General features: G+C 43.5%; 2 protein-coding genes across 4 annotated transcripts in view; one reads left to right on the top strand and one right to left on the bottom strand.

The window, feature by feature from the left end:
• The window catches only part of Ribc1 (RIB43A domain with coiled-coils 1), a 13135-nt gene extending 9582 nt beyond the window's left edge, over positions 1-3553 (bottom strand). Inside the window, exons 1-2 of one of the 2 annotated variants that reach the window (XM_026784786.1) lie at positions 3442-3503; positions 2786-2872 (exon numbers count right to left, since the gene is read on the bottom strand). The gene's annotated coding sequence lies outside the window, so the exon portion shown is untranslated. Of the gene's footprint in view, positions 1-2785; positions 2873-3441 lie in introns of both variants that reach the window. The other variant, XM_026784787.1, reaches the window with a different exon arrangement.
• The window catches only part of Smc1a (structural maintenance of chromosomes 1A), a 44774-nt gene continuing 34073 nt past the window's right edge, over positions 3455-14155 (top strand). For both annotated transcript variants that reach the window (XM_005358889.3, XM_026784785.1), the window contains exons 1-3: positions 3455-3643; positions 12320-12508; positions 12604-12716. In XM_005358889.3, coding sequence (XP_005358946.1) covers positions 3535-3643; positions 12320-12508; positions 12604-12716 — 411 coding nt within the window. In that variant the 5' untranslated portion in view covers positions 3455-3534. The remainder of the gene's footprint in view (positions 3644-12319; positions 12509-12603; positions 12717-14155) is intronic.

A 14155-nucleotide genomic window follows, 5' to 3' on the forward strand; every position in this document is an offset into this window, starting at 1 on the left:
AAAAAAAAAAAAAAAAAAAAAAAAAATTGGAGGTCATCCCGGACAACATAGGCCTGTTTCAAAAATAACCATCATGGATGCTAATGCTGTTCCCAGAAGAAATGAGTTATTAAATATAAATCTCAGTGCCAGGTTATTTGTTAGGGAGGTCTCAGAAGCACCTAAAACATAGGCTCCTGTTATTTCCCTTGGTTTTCACCCTAACTAGATGGTAAGAGTCTACTGTTAAAGACATCACACACTTTAGCTGCTGGGCATAGAGAAATCAATCAGGACCAACAAGGAAATGTCCTCCATGCTGGCTAGTTTTCATAGTTCCAGAAGGTGCTACCCAGGCCACCAGGGCTAAAAGACATCTTACCTAGCAGTGAACCCAGCATGCTATAAATGCCAACCTCCCAAGTAAGATGTACCCACTGGTGTAATAATGATATGGCTATTACAGGGTAACCAACCACTCTGATTAGGTTTGAGACCTGGTCCACAAGAGGGAATTCACGCCTAGTTCTGTAAAGCTGGTCAGAAGTCCATGTCTGGGGAGGTCATAGGCCCTAGGCCATACTACTACTACTACTGTTTTGCTAACTGCCTTTTAAATATATAAATACAAATATATTTATATTCATAGATTAGTGCTGCTCTCAACTGCGGTCGGAGAGCTTCTTTTTGCTGTAGGCAAGTTTATGCAGAGACTTATAGCTGTTCATACTGTTGGAAATAAGTGACTGTTGAATGCCTAGCTTTAAATGAGATGTGTATCACCACTAGTCCAAAGTTCAGGGAACACTGTGTTAGAAGAAGTGGGAAAAATGTAAAGAGCTGGAGGATGGGGCGGGTACCATGAGATGCTGTCTTTCAGACACGACATGGCCATGCACTCATGAATTCCCAGCAGCTCTGGTTATCTGGACGAGACCTGTACAAGAGCAACCCAGTGAACCTTCCAGCCTGGGTGGGTGAGGGGCTCATGAGACTCCAACCCTAGTTGAGGGCCTATTAGAAGTTGATGATCGCTGGGGTAAGTTTTCTTGCAGGACATACCATGCACACATGGGCAGGACTAATTGGACTCTGAGTTACAAAAGCAAAAGGAGGATCTGATGAGGGTTTAGAGGGCAGAGACGTTGGAGTGGGGATGGATATGGATGGACCATATTCATTGGTACCAAATATGAAAGTAGAAAAGGATTTTTAAAAGACCAGGTGTGGTGGCACATACCTTTAATCCCAGTATTTGGGAGGCAGAGGCAGGTGAATCTCTATGTGTTTGAGGCCAGTCTGGTCTTCATAGTAAGTTTCAGGACAGCCAGGGCAATGTGGAGAGACCCTACCTCCTCAACAAAAAGAACTAAAATATATTAAAACCAACCAATCAACCCTCTCCTAAAACAAAATTATTTCCCTAGTCGAAATTCATAGATATTCTCCTAGCATTCTTCTACAATTCTAAAGTTTTTCCTTTATTATATTTTTTAATCCATTTGAAACTGCACTTTGTAAATATTTAGAAATAGGGATACAGTTTAATTTTCTCCTAAGCTCCATCTCATCTTTGAAAATTAAATAGTAAAATCTTTTAAATTATATGCAATTACGGCCTTTGGTTATTTTATTCCCTCTTGTTGACTGTGACTGTTTTTCCAACAGAGCTTCATTTTCAGCTTTCATATCAGATTCTATCAACCGAGTTTTCTCACTTTCCTAGACTCTTTAGGATTCTTCCCAGCTGTTAGACATTTAAAAACAGCTACAGAAATAGGACTGGAGAGATGGCTTGCTGGTTAAGAACACTTTCCAGTCTTCCAGAGTATCAGAGATCTCTCAGTACCCATCAGGTGGTTCACAAACACCTTTAACTCTGGTTCCAAGAAATCTGATGCCCTGTGTCTGTGGCATACACACATATATAAACATATACACACACAAATAAAAATGAATCTTTTTTTTTTTTTTTTGTTTTTTCGAGACTGGGTTTCTCTGTGGCTTTGGAGCCTGTCCTGGAACTAGCTCTGTAGATCAGGCTGGTCTCGAACTCACAGAGATCCACCTGCCTCTGCCTCCCGAGTGCTGGGATTAAAGGCGTGCGCCACCACCGCCCGGCTAAAAATGAATCTTAAAATAGTTACAGAGCTGGGTGGTGGTGGCACATGCCTTTGTTTGATTCCTGCACTCAGGAGGTAGAGGCAGATGGATCTCTGAGTTCAAGGCCAGCCTGGTCTACAGAGTGAGTTCCAGGGCATCCAGAGCTACACAGAGCAACCCTGTCTGGCAAAACCAATTCCAGGACAGGCTCCAAAGCAACAGAGAAATCTGTCTCAAAAAAACCAAAAAATAAAATAAAAAAAATAAAAGAAAAGAAAAAAGAAAAAAAAAGTTACTGTAATAGCTGTAGAAACGACCTTTTGAAAATGGCGCTAACCCCAGTCTATAAATTCAAACTGTTGCCATACTATAAGGCTGCTAAAGGGATGACTCAGTAGACACCCTGGGTTGCTAAGAGCATGACTTAGTAATGAGCAGATATAAGGTAATAGAAGGTGGTGGAAAGGATAAAGAAAAGAGATTAAAATGAGAAATGGGTATAAAGAAGAGGAGGGAAACAGGGACGCCAATGAGGGAGTCAGACAAAGGCAGAAAGAGCGAAGAGAAAGATGGGGATAAAGGGATGGTGTCATAGACATACGATGCAGTGGGAATGGGATCGGGGAGAAACGGATGGGGGGGGCGAGGACAAAGCTGGAGCACTGGTTTAAGGATTCGGACCCCTGGTGTTCACACAAGATACCTTTCTCAGTACACAATTCCAACTTTGAAGCTCCTAAGTGGATTGGGTCCAAGTTGGCTCTAGGATTTACGACGGCAGTCTTTGAATCTGCTTGAAGAATTAAGAGAGGGGCGGGCGATAGAGGCAGGATCTCAGACACTACTTTTCCCAACTTCTATCTCCGTTGTCTAGGAGTCCCCTCATCCTCCTTCACACTCTAACCTCACCTAAGTCCTCCCTAAGATCCGTCCTCTTAGTCCAAACCGCCCGCCCCTCCGAGGGTGCCTCCTTCTAACTCCCGACTGAGCCCTTTGCTGGAGCCCCCAGACCCGCTAGACTCCAAAACAGCAGAGCGCCCGCTTCCTACTCGCCCTGGGGAGCCGGGAAGGCATAACCATGCTGTAACTTCCGACCTATCTCAATAAGCGTGGGCTCATGCCCCGCCTGCCTTCACTTCTCCCCCACAACGATCCGTCTTGGCACTAACGCTTTCCAAGTCTAGTTCGCGGTTGCTTAGACGGTTGCGAAGCAACTACAAAGGGGGGCGGGGTCCAAACCCGGCACGCGCACGAGCCAATCAACAAAAAACGCTCTTACAGGAGGAAGTGACTGCTCTCCGGCACCGGTACCGGAAGCCGGAAATCTGATTAGCTTCAACTTATTATCGCGAGGTTTACCGTACACCCGGCTTGCACCGCGGTATTTCCCGCGCGGGCTAACCTCGGTTCCCGGGAGCGAGGGGCGGCCTCTCCTACGGTAGCTCCGCTGCCATGGGTTTCCTGAAACTGATTGAGATCGAGAACTTTAAATCGTACAAGGGTCGACAGATTATCGGACCATTTCAGAGGTTCACCGCCATCATTGGACCCAATGGCTCTGGTGAGATAAATCCGGCTGCGGCCCTGTGGGTGTCCCGGTCAGGTCCCCCTGTCTGTCTCTATAGTAGTAGAACCTATCCCATGCAACCTGAGACGTTGTGAACCCTCAAATGTCCCTTGCTCCTCTTGGTATTATTCATCTCGAACTCGCTCCCCCTTCTGCCATGCACTTAACTTGAGTCTCTTCCCAGATGTCAGTTGGCCGAGTTTTGTGCAGACCCCTCGGTCCGGAATGGTATGGGCCGAGCTGTGCGTTGCCCCGCCCACAACCCCTCCCGCCAAAAGAGGCGTTCCTGGAACTTGCTGCCAGTGTTTGGCCGGTGGCTCCTTTCCGGTCTGTATTGTTCCACCTTCCTTGTCTTAAATTTGACACCCCTGGGAAACTTTGGGACCGTTATCTCTGCCGTGCGTTGGACCTCTAGTTGTACACTTTCTGTTTTAGCCAGCCCCCTCCACACCCGCGCGTCTCACTAGAACACTCCAGTTCCTTTTTCCTTCTTTTCAGCTGCGGCCCTCTGCTCAACAGAGTGCAATTCCGACCTTCGCATCCTACGCACTTGAGACATTGTTGCCTCGATTTGTTTCTTTCATATCAGGAAGTCGTAATGGACCTGAACTTGTTGGCTTGCCACATTTGTTGAATGTTTTGGGGTTTATCGGTTAAGTTTATGCGGAAAATAAGCCAAGTCCGTGATCGCAGCAAACTTACTATAGAAGATAAAGTACAAAGTGTATTTAGGCTGTTATAAATGCTCTGTAGTAAAGGGGTTAAGCTGATAGCTTAAATTGACTTTGGTAGTCGATATATTGATTTTGGTAGTAAGTAAGCCTATTTTTTCATACTTAAGTCTACTATCTTAATATCTTGATAATCATCTTAATATCTTAGTAATATTAATCATATAATTATATAAAATATATTAATTGATATCTTAATATATCGTGTCTTAATGTTTTATAGCATGTGAACTCCTCTTACCTATCCCTAGAAATGTCATTTGGGAATCTTGGCTGTGTTCCTCCACTCCAGAGATGCTCTAGTTTACTCTTTTTCTAGCCTGGCAGGCCAGTCTTGCCTTAAAGTAGCTTATAGCAAATATTTTCCCTGGACTCTTGCCTGTGTTTTGTTCTCTGCTTAGAGCAACGTTTCCCAACCCTAGCACTTGAGCAGCACACTTTGCAGTGGGGTTGGTCCTGTGTTTAGCTGTATTCCTGGCTTCTGCCCTCTAAATGACAGCACGTCCACTTCCCAGAAGTGACCATCAAAAATGTCTCCTGACAGTGCCAGGGTCCTGGGAGGGGGTGATGATGACAGGTTACTTCCTTCCCCAGCAAGATTTAAGAGCCACTGGCACCAGATGGTGGTTGCAGGCCTTTAACCCCAGCACTCGGGAGGCAGAGGTAGGTGAAGCTTTTTGAGTTCGAGGCCAGTCTGGTCTACAGAGCTAGTTCCAGGACAGTTAGAGTTGTTACACAGAGAAATCCTGTCTCTGGGAAGAAAAAAGAACCACTGGCCTAGAGGGTTAATGCGACTGAGTTTCTTAGGGTTTTGATATTGTGCCACTTGTTAAAATCCAGTCCTCTCAGCATTATTAGAATTATAACCCAGCTATTTTGAAAAAGCCCTTGACCTGAGTTCTTATCCTCTCTATTCTTTTGTTTTTTGAGACAGTATCTTAGGCTTCAAACTCTTAGTCATGCCTCCCCCTCCCAAATGCTGAATGTGTTATACCACACCTGCCTTCTGTCTCTCCATATCTTTCAAAGCTTGGCTCTATAAAGCACTCCTTGATCTTGGTTCCCACTTTGTAAATCTCTCTCTCTCTCTCTCTCTCTCTCTCTCTCTCTCTCTCTCTGGCACAGAGTCCTTCCTTCTGTCTGCCCATCCATCCGTCCGTATAGCTTTCGAACCTGTCCTGGAACTCACTCTATAGTCCAGGCTGGCCGTGAACTCACAGAGATCCACCTGCCTCTGCCTCCCAAGTCCTGGGATTAAAGGCGTGCACCACCACCTCCTGGCTCAGACTTTATTTTCTGTCACAAATTTATAGTACCTGTTTTGTATCTTCACCATTAGAGTATGAGTGTCTTCAAGAAGCTATTTCTTGAGATGTTTTGTTAGTGTTCACACTGCACATTAGAAAAATGTTTGCAGCATTGAAGAATTGTGAGTAGTTGTGAGATGTTAATCCTTGAAACTCATGAAAGAAGCTCAAAGATTGGAAATTGGTGCTTGAAAGACCAAATTCCAGTTTATGTTATGTGCTACTTCTGCTGCAATGGTGAGACAGTCTAGATTGTAGAGCAATACATCTGTCATTCATTCATTCGTCTATTTATTATTTATTCATTTAGCCAAGGCAGGATTTCTCTTTATAGCACTGGCTGTCCTGGATCTGTAGACCAGGTTGGCCTCAAACTCAGTGATATCCACCTGCTTCTGTCTCCAGAGTGCTGGGATTAAAGGCATGCTCCACCACCACCTGGCAGATCTGTTCTTTATTGAACACCAAATTGATCTTGGTGTTTGTTGTTCATTTGTTGAGATAGGATCTCATCTTCCATACTGGTGTCAAACTCTAGTTCATCCAGAGTGCTGGAATTAAAGGCGTGCACTTCCTCCTGGTTTAATACAGCGTTTGGATTTGAACTGCTGGATAAGCACACACTTCACCTGGGTCACAACCTCAGGCTCGCAAGGCTGATTTTTTTTTTTTTTTGGTTTTTCGAGACAGGGTTTCTCTGTAGCTTTGGTGCCAATCCCAGAACTAGCTCTTGTAGACCAGGCTGGCCTCGAACTCCCAGAGATCCGCCTGCCTCTGCCTCCTGAGTGCTGGGATTAAAGGCGTGCGCCACCACCGCCCGGCAAGGCTGATTTTTGAAGGTCTTTAGCAAACAAGTAACAGAATGAAAGACAGTGAGCAAGGATCTTGAAGCTGGATGTAGGTAGACTGCTTTGTCACCCTGTCAGCTGAAGTAAAGAACTGGCACGTTTAACTTGGGGAATGACGAGATTTCTTCCTTTTTAAAGTAGAGGAAATGCCTATTTCCTAAGACTTTTGGATAAGCTAAATTGGGTAATTAATGTGAACATGAATCACAAAGTTGTATGAATCATGTGATGTAGTATTTTTAAGAAAATAGCCGATTATGCATTGGTATTTTAGTAAGTATTAAAAAGAGTCCAGCCGGGCGATGGTGGCGCACGCCTTTAATCCCAGCACTTGGGAGGCAGAGGCAGGAGGATCTCTGTGAGTTCGAGACCAGCCTGGTCTACAGAGCTAGTGCCAGGACAGGCTCCAAAGCCACAGAGAAACCCTGTCTCGAAAAACCAAAAAAAAGAAAAGAGTCCAGGGTGCTGTCAGACAAAAGAGAAGGCTGAGGAGATGGCTCAGTCTGTCAAGTGTTTGCCACACGAGCATGAGTTTGGACTCTCAGCACCCACTTAGGAAGCAAGCTGGGTGTGGTGCTCTATACCCATAACCCAGCACTGGGGAGGAGGAGACTGCAGGATACCTGGGACTTGCTGGCCAGCTAATATAGCTCAGTTGGTGAGCTTCCAGGCCAAGAGAGATCCTGTTTCAAAAAATAAGATGAATAGTTATTTAAAAAAAAGACACCCACCATCAACCTCTGACCTCCTCATGCTTGCACACAAATTGGATGTTTAAAAGAAGCCAAGTATGTTAAAAATAGTATACTAATGATATAATTTTGGTAACAAATTTTAAAAGTTCGAGAACCTGATACTTGCTAGGTGATGGCACACACCCATAATCTCAGTACTTGTGCAGTTAAGGCAAAAAGATTGCTATGAGTTCCAGGTCAACCTGGGCTGCATAGTAGAACTCTGTACCAAAAAAAGAAAATCAAAAACTTTGTACTGGTTTTGCTACTCAAGTTTGTTTTGGTACATTTCTTTCTTTTTGCCTCGTTTAATCAAGAGACTGGACTGAAGCCGGGCGGTGGTGGCGCACGCCTGTAATCCCAGCACTTGGGAGGCAGAGACAGGCGGATCTCTGTGAGTTCAAGGCCAGTCTGGTCTACAGAGCTAGTTCCAGGACAGGCTCCAAAGCTACAGAGAAACCCTGTCTCGAAAAAACAAAAACAACAACAAAAAAAAAGAGAGACTGGACTGAGTGATTTCAAAAAGTACAAAAAGTTTTCCAAATGTATGATTCAGTGTACATATCTAAGCAGACTCAGAATTATATCAAGTTTCACTCTTTAATGCTTTCTTTCTTTTTTCTTTTCTTTCCTTTTTTTTTTAAGACAGGGTTTCTCAATAGCTAAGGAGCCAATCCATAGACCAGGCTGGCCTCACACTCCACCTGCCTCTGCCTCCCGAGTGCTGGGATTAAAGGCGTGCATGCGCCACCACCACCCGGCTCCTCTTTAATGTTTTTATTTAATTATTTTTTAAATGACATTTAGTGTATGTATATGTGTGTGTGTGTGTGTGTGTTTGTATGGTTGATGTTAGTGTCTTTCCCCCCACAATAACTATTTATTTATTTATTTATTTATTTATTTATTTATTTATTTCAAGATAGGGTTTCTCTGCGTAACAGTCCTGATTGTCCTGAGCCTTGCTCTGTAGACCAGGCTGGCCTCAAACTCAGAAATCCACCTGCCTCTGTCTCCTGAGTGCTGGGATTAATGGTGTGCGCCACCACCACCTGGCAACTCCAGCTTATTTTTTGAGACAGGGTCTCTTATTGGCCTGGACCTCATCAACTGGGCTGTATTGCCTGGCGAGCAGGCTCAGTACTTTGTCTCCACTTTCAATGCTAGTTGATGGGCATACACCAACACAGTCAGCTTTTTAAGTGGATGGTAAAGAGTCCAAACTCAGGTCCTTACGTTTGGGTGGCAAGCTTGGTACTTGTGTAGGGATCAGAGGACAGCTTTGCAGGAGTCAGTTCTCTCTTCCCTCTATGTGCGTCCTGAGGATCAAATTCAGGTTAGCAGGCTTGGTGGCTAGTGCCTTAATCTGTGGAGCCATCTCAATGGCCTGTTCATAGGTTTTCTTATTCCTTTGCTTCTTCCCAAGTTTTGTTATGAACATTGGCAAACATATATGTGGTAGCAGGGTGTGGTGGTGCACAACTTTAATCCCAGCTCTCTGGAGGCAGAGGCAGGTGGATCTCTGAGTTCCAGGCCAGTATGGTCAATATACAGAGCCTGTCTCTGTCTCTTTCTGTCTCTGTCTGTCTGTCTTTCTCTCTCTCTCTCTGTCTGTCTCTCTCTTTCTCATGTGCCCACTTAAACATTTGAAAATAAAGACTTAGAAGCCGGGCGATGGTGGCGCACGCCTTTAATCCCAGCACTCGGGAGGCAGAGGCAGGCGGATCTCTGTGAGTTCAAGACCAGCCTGGTCTACAGAACTAGTTCCAGGACAGGCTCCAAAGCCAGAGAAACCTTGTCTCAAAAAACCAAAAAAAAAAAAAAAGACTTAGCATTTCCCCTTTAATTGCTTCAGCATCATATAAAATTATTATCCTGTCTTATCACTATTTCATTATTACAACAAAGGAATTTTTTTGTGTCATCGTTTATCCAGTTTTTCTTTAAGCTTCAAGCTTCTATAGTTGCTCAGTTTATCTAATATATATTCAGGCTTCCCTAATTGCTTCCCAAAATGTTCATGTTTCTTTTTTTGAATGAGTCCAATCATAGTTCATGCTCTCAAGTTGGGTGGGATTTTACACACTTGTAATCCTAGTATGTGGGAGGCTGAGGCAAGAAGCTTGTGACTGTAAAGCCAACTTGGACTGTGTAGAAATTTTTTCCTAAAATGAAATAAAAGATTAACCTATAGTAACATCCATGTTTTATTTTGCCTATATTTAGTAATGGGGATGGAACCCAGGGTCTTGTGTGTGCTAGTAAAGCCCTACCTCCACTCCTGGTACAGATAAGCGAGTTTTTTATAAGAGCAGGCCCTTTGTGTTGTGGAACATCCTATAGTCCTGTTTTTTTTTTAATTTGTTTTTTTAAAGATGTTTTTTCTTTTTGTAGTGTCATTCTTTTTTGTATTGCTTTATAAATAATACCATTCAAAATTTCCACTTTCTCCCCTCCTCCCATTTCCCTCCCGCTCACCCACTCTCCCTCCCCTCCCCCTCCAGTCCTAGGAAAGGGCAGGGTAGCCTGCCCTGTGGGAAGTCCAAGGCCCTCCCCCCTTCATCCAGGCCTAGGAAGGTATGCATCCAAATAGAATAGGATCCCCAAAAGCCAGTACATGCAGTAGAGACAAATCCCAGTGTCTTCTCATTCTGTCCCAATTGTCACCCACATTCAGAAGGTCCAGTTTGATCCCATGCTCGTTCAGTTCCAGTCCAGCTGGATTTGGTGAGCTCTCTCATTAGATCAGGCACACTGTCTCAGTGGGTGGACCAACCCCTCGTGGTCCTGACTTCCTTGCTCATATTTTCCCTCCTTCTGCTCTTCAACTAGACCCTGGGAGCTCAGTCCAGTGCTCCGATGTAGGTCTCTGTCTCTATCTCCATCTGTCTCCAGATGAAGGTTCATATTTGTATTTTTGGGTCTGGGTTATCTCACTCAGGATAGTGTTTTCTATTTCCATCCATTTGCATGCAAAATTCAAGATGCCATTGTTTTTTTACTGCTGAGTAGTACTCTAATGTGTAGATGTGCCACACTTTCTTTATCCATTCTTCCATTGAGGGGCATCTAGGTTGTTTCCATCTTACACCTGTCAGAATGGCTAAAATCAAAAACACCAATGACAACCTATGCTGGAGAGGATGTAGAACAACGGGAACACTCATCCATTGCTGGTGGGAACGCAAACTTGTGCAACCACTTTGGAAATCAGTGTGGCAGTTTCTCAGAAAATTGGGAGTCAACCTACCTCAAGATCCAGGGATACCGCTCTTGGGAATATACCCAAGAGATGCCCAATCATACTACAAAAGCATTTGTTCAACTATGTTCATAGCAGCATTATTTGTAATAGCCACAATCTTGTTTTGTTTTAACTCATAAAGCTAAGGGAGATCTTGAATTCTTGCTTTTTTCAAGATAAGGCTTCTCTAAGTGTCCTAGAACTTGCTTTGTAGACCAGACTGGCCTTGAACTCAGGGATCTGCCTTCCTCTGCCTCTTGAGTGCTGGGGTTAAAGGCTTTGACCTTGAACTCTTATGTGTGTTTTGCTTGTGTGTCAGTCTGTGTACCGCGTGTGCTTGGTGCTGGTAGAGGTCAGAAGAGGATGTTTTATCCCCTGAAACCTAGAGTTTCAGATGATTGTGAGCTGTCTTGTGGGTGCTAAGAGCCAAACCTGGGTACTCTGGAAGAGCACTGAGCCAACCTTGAACTCTTTTTTTTTTTTTTTTGTTTTTCGAGACCAACCTTGAACTCTTAATCCTTAATTTTCCTGCTTTAGTCCCCTGAAGGTGGGCTAGGGTTAGAAGCATGCTACTATACCTGTTTTCCTTTTAGTCTCTCTAGTCTTTGAGGGGTTGTTTTGATTTGTTGATGTTATTGCTTGAGACAAGGTCTTACTATGTTGATCTGACTGGCTTAGAATTTGCTATGTAGACAAGGCTGGCCTAGAATTCAACAGAGATCTACCTGCCTCTTCTTCCCAAGTTCTGGAGTTTAAAGAATGTACCATTGCACCTAGCTACACAATTTATTTTTATCTTAAGCTTTTCTTGTATTGTTTACCAGGTTCCTTTATTTGCTATATTTCCTAGAGGTTTGAGTGTGATTATAATAACTTACTTATTAGGTTGAATATTTTTTGGCCACATATTTCTTTTTTTTTCTTTTTTCTTTTTTTTTGGTTTTTCGAGACAGGGTTTCTCTGTAGCTTTGGAGCCTGTCCTGGAACTAGCTCTTGTAAACCAGGCTGGTCTTGAACTCACAGAGATCCACCTGCCTCTGCCTCCCGAGTGCTGGGATTACAGGCGTGCGCCACCACCACCTGGCTTGGCCACATATTTCATTTCATAACCAATGTTGGTGCTTTATAATGTATTATAACTGGAACATGCCCTTTTAAAAATTTACCAAATTAGCCTTTCTTTGTTTGTTTATTTGTTTTTTTGGAGACAGTTTTTGTTCTCTGTGTAACAGCCCTGGCTGTCCTGGAACTCACTTTGTAGACCCGGCTGGCCTTGAACTCACCTTGATCTACCTACCTCTGCCTCCCAAGTGCTGGGATTTAAAGGCAGGTAACAATACCACCCAGCCAGTTTAACCACTTTTAATGTACAGTTTAACAGTGTTACATTTTAACAGTCACACTTTTTTGTGCAACAGATCTCTAGAACTCTTCTGTCTTGCCCCCTCAGTCCAGCCTGCTTTTATTTTTGCATGGTTGAGGTCAAGCTACTGGGTTTACAAGGTAAAAATAATACCTCTATGTTATCATAGTAAAGGTTGTAGAACAATCCATTCTATGAATACCTGTTTCTTTATATGGGGTTTTAGTGCCTGGCTCTACAAGTAATTTATTTAACTGCAAAGGAACTATTTTTCCTAAGTCATTGACCCAGTTTTCTGACAACAGTTTATTTTCTCTTTTTCATTGGTCTGATATTAGAAAATAGAAGAAAAGAACACATTTCTATTCTCAATGTCCTTTATTGCTTTTCCCCTTCCCATCTTCCTAATGTTCCCTCTTCTGCTTCATCCCATTCTCTCTTAGGTAAGTCAAATCTCATGGATGCTATCAGCTTTGTGCTTGGTGAGAAAACCAGCAACTTGCGGGTAAAGACTCTGCGGGACCTGATACATGGAGCTCCTGTGGGCAAGCCAGCTGCTAACCGAGCCTTTGTGAGCATGGTCTACTCTGAGGAGGGTGCTGAGGACCGCACTTTTGCCCGTGTCATTGTAGGTGGGTAAGGCTGATCAAAAGACTCAAAGAGATAGACTCATTTGCTAGGATGGGAGGACTACCTGACCCTTGCTAACTCATTCATTGTCTTGTAGGGGGCTCTTCTGAGTACAAGATCAACAACAAAGTTGTCCAGCTACATGAATACAGTGAAGAGTTAGAGAAGTTGGGTATTCTCATCAAAGCTCGTAACTTCCTTGTCTTCCAGGTGGGCTATTTTTTTTTTAAGACAGGTTCTCATTGTATAATCCTGGCTGTCCTGGAACTCACTCTATAGACCAAGCAGGCCTTGAACTCAAAAATATCTGCCTGCTTCTGCTTTCTGAATAATAGGATTAAAGGTGTGCACCACTGTGTTCAGCAGATTACTTTTATTTTTTATCCTTAAAAAAATTTTTTTTTGGATTTTTGAGACAGGGTTTCTCTGTAGTTTTTGGTGCCTGTCCTGGAACTAGCTCTTGTAGACCAGGCTGGCCTCGAACTCACAGAGATCCTCCTGCCTCTGCCTCTGCCTCCCGAGTGCTGGGATTAAAGGTGTGCGCCACCACCGCCCGGCTTCCTTAAAAATTTTTATTTGAAGATTTTATATGCTATATTGCATCCTTTCCATGTTCCCTCTCTCCAACTCTTGTATCTCTCTAACCACCTCCTCTGGAATTTATGACTTCTTCTATCTGTCTGTCTGTCTATCTATCTATAGATTTTTTTGTTGTTGTTTTTTGTTTTTCGAGACAGGGTTTCTCTGGCTTTGGATCCTGTCCTGGAACTAGCTCTTCTAGATCAAGCACAGAGATCCGCCTGCTTCTGCCTCCTGAGTGCTGGGATTAAAGGCGTGTGCCACCACCGCCCAGCGTCTATAAGATCTTTTAAAAAGATTTTTATTTTATATGTTTGAATGTTTTGTTTGTATGTATGTATGTATGTGCACATGTGTGGTGTGCCTGATGCCCACAGGCCAGAAGGCAACATCAGACCCCCTATAAATGGAGTTACAGATGTTTGTGAGCCACCCTGTGGGTGGTGGTGGGAACTAAATAAGAGTCCTCTGCAAGAACAAGTACTCTTTACCACTAGGCCATTTTTCTAGCCCCTATATTTGTTTTATTAGTATTTGCTCTTATTTGTATGTTTTAGGGCTGAGATCTTGTTCCTATGGGGATGGCGTAGGCAGTGTGGAAATTGGTTCACCTTTGAAAGTAAACCCCCCGTCCATATTGGTGTGTCCATTGATGTAGTAGTCTTCACAGGTCTTGTGCTGACAGCCATATTGTTGAGAGTTCTTGGGAACACCATCTTTGTCCTGTCAGGAAGAAACTGTTATACAACAGTCATCCTGGCCCTCGGGCTCCTGTAATCTTTCTGCCCCCTCTCCTGAGATGTTCCCTGAACCATAGATGTAGGGGCTGTCTTATAGATGATACATTTGGGGCTGGGCACTCTGATCATTTATTTTCTGCATTTTGACCAGTTATTGATCTCTCTGATTGTCTTGGTTAGAAAATAAGAAGAAGCTTCTTTGTTGAGATGTAAAACTTGAACTTATCTCTGGGTATATGGAAAAGTACTTATTTTTTTTTTATTTTTTATTTATTTATTTATTTTTTTTGGTTTGTCGAGACAGGGTTTCTCTGTGGCTTTGGAGCCTGT

The sequence above is a fragment of the Microtus ochrogaster genome, chromosome X, assembly GCF_000317375.1.
Source record: "Microtus ochrogaster isolate Prairie Vole_2 chromosome X, MicOch1.0, whole genome shotgun sequence".
Lineage (NCBI taxonomy): Eukaryota > Metazoa > Chordata > Mammalia > Rodentia > Cricetidae > Microtus > Microtus ochrogaster.